We start from the raw sequence: 7424 nt of genomic DNA, 5'->3' as shown, positions 1-7424 counted from the left end.
AATCAGCTTCAGCCTTCGGTATCTTTAGCAGGTCGAAGTATCTGGAATTTGATAACATTGCTCTTCTTGTATTTATTTTTAGCAATTATCTTTGATTTATGGAAACATGGTGAGATGCTGACTTTTCCATTTATAGTAGTGATTTAAAGTATCCTTTAAAAATTGAAAAAAGTTTTAGGCACTGTGTAAAGAAATACCCAACCATAGACACGGCAGAAAGGTGTAGAACATGCCCCTGGAAGTAGGGGCGGCTGCTGGTTGGGTTTCACTTGTGTTTTGAAGAGGATGGAAGCGCTGACAACCACAGAAGGAATGCGTCATGGGTTCCAGGACAGCAACTGGCTGGACCCAACTCTGGGCTGCCTGGCTCCCCCAGCCTTCACAATTCAACTCATGCCACCTCTTACAGGAAGTCCTCCTGGATGCCCAGCTCTGGAGTCATCTCTGTGGTATACTAGGATTCCAGTTCCAACTTTCTCTGGAACCAGCTGGGTCATCAGAGGTCACGAGAGCAGGTGCCTACAGAGAGTGAGGAGAGGCGGGACCTGCCACAAACTGCAAGGTAAGTGCCCATTTAATGCTTGCTAAGCAGGACTGTGGGGCTAGCGTGGCCACATCTTCCAATATCTCAAGAAAAGTTACCAATCTAAATTTCCATGTGACATCTCACCATGCCTGGGAGCTGGATCCAGCCTCGGGCACCCTTAGGTGACACAGAAAGAGTACAGCTTGCAGGTGAAGATGGCTGTCCAGCTGCGATGCCCTCACACCCAGGACCCAGAATCGAAAGAACCAAGGACGTGAGATCACAGTCAGAGCCTGCTGTGTAAGTCGTGTTTCCCCCAACGACTGGGACCTCCTGGCCAGCAGGGAGAGGCCTGAGTCATCTCCGGGTCCTCTGCCCCTGGCCAAGGCAAAGACCAAAGCCCTGGCCACACAGGCCTGGGGCAGGGCAAATGAGAAAATCAAAGGGGTGGGTGTTCACCCTCTGGGGAAGTGAGGCAGAAATTGGGGGTCCCAGGGCAGAGATGTCCAACAGCCTGAGAGGGGGCTCTCAGGCAGGCCCTGGAGAGAGGCCGCTGAGCTCAGACAGCATGGGAGGATCAGGGCCTTGCTGGAGAGGAGGGATTGCGGAGGGGTTCCGGTTGGCAACGGGCTCTAACAGCAAACTGGCCCCAGAAGGGACCCAGGTGTCCTTGGATGCTTGGGTGGAAAAGGTAGGCAGAGCTTGGAGAGGCCATTTCAGGTTGGGGGCCGGGAGTGCAATGGCGGGAGGACAGAATGCATACGTGGGGTTGAGGACAGGTGAGGGCAGGAGCCTGACTGTGCTCATGGGCAGAGAGCCCAGGTCTGGCAGGAAGAGGCTGTGCTGAGGCTGCAGCGGAGGGATGGGAAGGCAGATGGGGGACAGGGGACAGGGACTTCAGAGGAAGAGGAACTGGGGACTGAAGGAGCCTTGCCTCTCTCAGTAAGGGCAAAAGTTGATCTTTGGGGTCGCGCCCCGGGTGTACCCTCCTAACAGCATCTTCTGGCCTTTGCGGCCTCTATTTGGGCATTCGGCCGGGCTCAGACCTTGGACCCAGTAGTCAGTCCCCCCTCCCCTTTCATTCCCTCACCCTGTCCTGCCCCAGAGCACAGAGACAGGGGGATGCACCCCTTGAATTCCAGGGCTGATGGGCGGGACCCGGCACCCCAAGGGCTCTCTAGGTGGGGACGTTCGGCCGGCGCCGCTCCTCGGAGGTTGTGCGCTTCGGGTGGCTGGCGGCGGGGCTCCCCCGGCCCGGCCCGCGGCGCTTCTCTGCCGCCGCCTCGGGGTGTCTCTGCTTCGCTGCGAGCCCGGCACCGCGGCGACGGCGGCGCGAAGAGGGAAGCGGGCGGCGGCGGCGGCCGCGCCAAGATGCGCCGGGTCACCGCAGGCTGAGGCGCCCGCCGTCCCCGCCCTCCCCCTCGCTCGCCTCCCTCCCTCCCGCCTGCCTCCCTCGCTCGCTCGCTCCTTCCCTCTCCCCGCCTTCCCTCCGCGCTCCCCCGCCCTCCCCTCCTCGCCTCGCCTCCTCCGCCCCGCGCCCTGCGGTGCTGCAGCTGCGGGCGGCTCCAGCTGCCCCCAGATGTGGGCTGGGCGGCTCGCGGGCAACTTTCGCGCCGGCTGCGAGTGCGGGGCCCCGGCTGCAGTCCGGCTGCCATGGATCCGCCGGCGGGAGCCGCTCGCCGCCTGCTCTGCCCCGCGCTGCTGCTGCTGCTGCTGCTGCTGCCGCCGCTCCTGCCGCCGCCGCCGCCGCCCGCGAACGCCAGGCTCGCCGCCGCCGCCGACCCCCCAGGTAGGTGCGGCCCGGCCCCTACTCCCCGGGACCCCCGCCGGCCTGGCCCTGTCCCGCGTGCCCCGCCGCCCCCTCCCCAGGCGTCGTCCAGCCTGACTTGGGCAAACTCCGCGCGCCCCGCCCGGGGCCAAGTTGGCCAACTTCGGGGCCGGGTTGGTCGCGCAGGGGGCGCCCCGCACCGCCCCCGAGCGCCTTGGGCCGGGGGAGCCTCGGAGCACTGGCGGCTCCTGAGTCGCGGAGGGTGGGGACGGAGGGCCGGGAAAAGCCCCGCGGCCGAGAGCGCAGAGTCAGCCCCAGCGGGTCCGAGGGGGGAGCCACGGCGAGGCGGCGCCCGGGGCTCGCGTCCGGGGACGCTCCGGAGGAGCGGGCTGCCGAGCGCGTAGCCTTGGGCCCTAAGGATTGGTTGGGGCGCCCCGGAGGGAATCCCCGGAGATCGGAGGGACCCTGTTCCACCCCTCCCAGTCCTCGGGCGCTCGGGGAGACGGGGCCGGCAGCGGGCTGAGCGGGAGCTGGGCAGGCAGGACAGGCCGCTCGTGCTCGGGGAAGCCGAGACTCCGCCGCTCCGGAGGCTAGCGGTGAGGGCACTCGGGCGGCAGGGGCCCGCCGAGGGGTCGTGGCACACGGGTAAGGGGGCCAACCCGGAATGGCTTCCGAGCAGCTCCACGTCCTGCCAAGGACGGTAGGTGCAAGGGTCGGGGGACTCTCTGACGGGGTCGTCCCTTCGGGCACGGGGAGGTTCCCACCGAGCCCCAACCCTGAACGGGGCAGGGGGCAGAGCTCTTGGCAGGCAAGGTCCCCGGAGGAGGGAACGGCTGGGGAGTGGCGGAGCCCCGGAGTGGTGGCCCTGTTAACGCCCCTTCCCGGTTGCAGGAAAGCCGGGGAGGTGCAGGCTGGCTTCTGGGGTCGCCTGGCGGAATGCCCCTTCCCTTCGCAGTGGGGTGGGGTCTGGGGAGGCGTGGCTTGCCGGCGGGTCTCTGAGGCACTGGGGCTCCGTGGTCTCCGCCGATCTAACGCCCCTTCCCGTTGCAGGCGGGCCCCTGGGGCACGGAGCGGAGCGCATCCTGGCGGTGCCCGTGCGCACTGACGCCCAGGGCCGCTTGGTGTCCCACGTGGTGTCGGCAGCTACGTCCAGAGCAGGGGTACGAGCCCGCAGGGCCGCCCCGGTCCGGACCCCGAGCTTCCCCGGAGGCAACGAGGAGGACCCTGGCAGCTACCTCTTCTACAATGTCACGGTCTTTGGCCGAGACCTGCACCTGCGGCTGCGGCCCAACGCCCGCCTCGTGGCGCCCGGGGCCACTATGGAGTGGCAGGGCGAGAAGGGCACCACCCGCGTGGAGCCCCTGCTCGGGAGCTGTCTCTACGTCGGAGACGTGGCCGGCCTAGCCGAAGCCTCCTCTGTGGCGCTCAGCAACTGCGATGGGCTGGTGAGTACGCACTTCTCTAGCTCCTTTCTCTCCGCTGCTCTCGCCTGGGCTTTGGGAAAGGGTTACCTGGGAGTCCCTTGGGAGGGCAAGGCCTGCGCTGAGGACTTTCCGCGCCCTTCCCGTGCTTTAGTGAGCCTCGTGCTCCAACTGAAGGGCTTGTCTGGAAAGCAGGTTGTTTTGACTGGTCTGAGCAGGGGGCCATTTATGCATGGGGAGCACCCGGGTCTCCAAAAGGCTCAGCAGGCAGGAGCGTGCGCCTCTCTCTTTTGCCTGCCTGAACAGGTCTCTGGCTTGCATCCGGGGGTGGGTCCGTGTATGTGTGTGTACCTTTGTGAGTGTGTGCACATGTGTTGTGGAACGTTGGTGTGTACCTGCATCTGGGTGCCTGTGCACCTGTGTGAACATGTGCGTGTGCCAGTGTCTCTTGTGCACGTATGTGTCTGGGTTTCTGCACATTAGTGTGTTGAGCATCTGTTGAGTTTGTGTCCGTCCTTGTGCATACTGGCGTGATATGTGTGTGGTGGACTTATGGGCTGGCAATCAGTCTTCCTGTTTCCTTGCATGCGGATAATACCAGCCCAGGGAGCAGGCAGTGATGCTGAAATGCCCAGTTAGCCCTCTGCCCCTTGGCTGACCGGGAATCACTGGTTTTTCTGCTGTGGTTTCCTGTTGAACTCCAGCTGGTTCTTTGAAAAGTTGGTTTTCTCTATTTTGAGCTGAGGGGTGCATTTGGAAATGAAGGCTCTAGTGCCCATGAGCTGCTTGATCTTTTGGGGGCAGCCCCTGAAGGACAAGAGAGAGGCTAGGGGGTCCCTTTTGAGACTGCCTGCGCCTCTCTAGTCCTGTGACTGGAGCTCTGGGAAGCTCTGCTTCCTGGAGAGGGCAGGAGGGACCATGGCTCAGCACAAGGGGGCCTCAGAGGAAGCCTGGATCGATGCTGAGGGAGGAGGCTGACATTGGCGGTGCTCTGTCCGGCTGCCCGGGGCCTGGCACACAGCAGAGGCCACTGCAGTTTTCTATTTTGGATTGGGTGTGTGGTGGTCAGGCTGGCTGTGCTGGCCAGACATCTGAAGCCGCCCACCATGGGTTCCGCTCTAATTGCTACTCAGGGCACTCCTGCCCTGAGTGAGTGGCCACTCTCCCAGCTCCCATGGCCCCTGAGCACACCCGTACTCGGGCAGCTGAGGCTCATCCTACAGTCTGCAGAGCCGGCAATTACACCAGGGCTCCGCAACCACTGTCATTCTTTTTATGGAGACACAGAAAATATCACTTGTTGCTTTGGAAAATCACTGCCTTTGGCTGGATTTAGTTAGAACTTGGCCATATTGCAAACAACTGTAAATATCCCTGGAGGAGCTGGGTTAAAATGGTGAGCCCTTGACATCGCCCACTGTCTCTGAGGACATCCTGGGCCTCAGAGGTGTGTCCCATTTTACGCTGGAGGTGAATTTCCTAAATGAAAGGAGATGCTTGCTGCGGACTTAGGGTGAGGTAAGGTGGTGGGAGTTGACATGGGGTTGCAGTCTGTTCGTGGGCCAACACCTGTGTACTATACATTCCTGATGGAGAGCATTTTGGGGAGGACTTGTCGCTGTTTCATTCATTCAGCAGTTCATTTGGTGATTCATTTTTCAGCCAGCACCTTCTCATGTGTTTATCCCCTGTACTGGTCAGCAATGAGGCAGGTCTGGTACCCACCCAGGGCTCCTGTCGTCGTCAAGGTGGCTGACGGACACTCTGGCCAGGACTTGGAGAGTGTGCTCCTGGGGGGCTATTTGAATGGGGGCTGGAAGAATGAGTGGCCAGCTGGAAAAGACGCAGGTTGGCAACCCGGGCAGAGGGAGGAGTGTGTACAGAGGTACCAGGTGTGGATTGGCCTGGGCAGGACAGGCCTGCTGAAGTGTCCCATGTACCAGACAGAGCTGGGAAGAATATTGGGGTTGGAAGAGGAGCTGGGACCTGCCTGAGTGGCATTGAATGCTGTCACTGAATAATGGCCTTGGACAGTGGGACAGCACCATTGGTTCTTTCTCTTTTCTTTTTTTTTTTGAGACGGAGTCTCACTCTGTTACCCAGGCTGGAGTGCAGTGGCGCGATCTCGGCTCACTGCAAGCGCTCTGCCTTCCGGGTTCACACCATTCTCCTGCCTCAGCCTCCCGAGTAGCTGGGACTACAGGCACCCGCCACCACGCCCAACTAATTTTTTTTTTTTAATTTTTTTTTTAATTTTTAGTAGAGACGGTGTTTCACCGTGTTAGCCAGGATGGTCTCAATCTCCTGACCTTGTGATCTGCCTGCCTTGGCCTCCTAAAGTGCTGGGATTACAGGCGTGAGCCACCGCGCCCGGCCTCTTCTTTCCTTTTCTGACTTTGTTGCTGCGTATGTGTCTGTTCTACTGTTAAATCCCCCTCTGCTGCCACCACGATAGGCTTCTTTGCTAAGGACCTGGGGCTTTACACAGGGCGCCTCTTGTCCTCACAGAGCCCTGGTCGGGGAGGCATCTCATCCCCGGTTACAGGTGGAGCACTCAGGCTCTGGGAGGTTGAGTGACTAGACGGAAGTTATTCATAATATCCACAGCGAGGGGTTATTCATAATATCCACAGCAAAATGTCCCTTTGCACAAGGCACGAGCAAAACAGGCTGCACGGAGTGGTGTTGTGCCTCACGTTGCTGCGGAAGAGTTTTCCAGTATCTCCTGGGCAGCGTGGTAGGCATGCTAATTTCACATGGTTCTTACATGCCCATTAGAAACCCAATGAGAAGCCTTTTGGCGTAAAAGGTGATGATGGTAAGTGGCAATTGACTTTGTTCCTATTAACGTTGTGTGCCAGGCTCTCAGCTGAGCCCCCTGTGCCACCTCGCCTTGTTTAATCCTCACAGCACCCTACGGAACATATCCCGACATCATCCCCCTTCTACAGATGAATAAACTGAGGTTCCAAAAGTCGAGATAGCTTGCTTCAAGCTTCGAAGCCAGTATTTGAACACAAATCTGATTCCAAGGCCATGCTCACTATGTTTTGTTGCCTTTTCCTGCATGCCTACAAAAAGAATTTTAAAAATGCATTTCTTTAAAACATTTCCCACCTTTCTTATTTGACTCCTGGAGACGTTCTCATTGTGGGTTTGACCATCGTCAGTGTGAGTGGAGCCGGGAGCAGGCCTGGGAGCTGAGTGGCCTTGACTGGCTCGTGACCTGCACTGGGCTGCAGCTCCTATGGGTGGCCTAAGTCCTCACTGGTGGGGGACTGCAGCTGGGACTTCCGTGGGATGGAAGCAACCCTGCCCTCCTCTGCCTCCCCACTCAGGGCAGCACGGGGATCCTCTCCTGCCAGGCTGGGCAGCAGTGGATGAAGCCTCCATGGGCTGGGCGGTGGAGACGGTCTGCCCTCCAAGGCCTGGTCCAATCCTGGGGCCCAAAGGAGGAAGTGTATGCCCTTCCCTGGATGCTTGATGCGAACCCCACAACCCTGTGAGATAGGGCTGCCCCACTGCATGGCTGAGGCTCAGAGAGACCCAAGGTTGCATGGCAAGAAGAAAGCCAGGGCTGCTGCCTTTCAGGCTGGGGCTCCCCTGCGGGGCTGCTATCTGGGCCAGGCACCCACTCTGTCTTGCTGGACATTAAGAGTCATAAAGGCCACAGAGAGAAGTCAGAAGCTGGCCTAAGGGATCGAGATGA

At 60.1% G+C, this 7424-nt stretch overlaps 1 protein-coding gene across 2 annotated transcripts in view; it reads left to right on the top strand.

The window, feature by feature from the left end:
- Positions 1 to 1906: 1906 nt before the first annotated feature.
- The window catches only part of ADAMTS2 (ADAM metallopeptidase with thrombospondin type 1 motif 2), a 242258-nt gene continuing 236740 nt past the window's right edge, over positions 1907 to 7424 (top strand). The window contains exons 1-2 of one of the 2 annotated variants that reach the window (XM_019028538.4): positions 1907 to 2315; positions 3345 to 3739. In XM_019028538.4, the coding sequence (XP_018884083.4) occupies positions 2180 to 2315; positions 3345 to 3739 (531 nt within the window). In that variant the 5' untranslated portion in view covers positions 1907 to 2179. The remainder of the gene's footprint in view (positions 2316 to 3344; positions 3740 to 7424) is intronic. The other variant, XM_004043129.5, reaches the window with a different exon arrangement.

Source organism: Gorilla gorilla, chromosome 4 (genome assembly GCF_029281585.2).
Source record: "Gorilla gorilla gorilla isolate KB3781 chromosome 4, NHGRI_mGorGor1-v2.1_pri, whole genome shotgun sequence".
Classification (NCBI taxonomy): Eukaryota; Metazoa; Chordata; class Mammalia; order Primates; family Hominidae; genus Gorilla; species Gorilla gorilla.
This window is presented reverse-complemented; position numbering and strand designations above follow the sequence as displayed.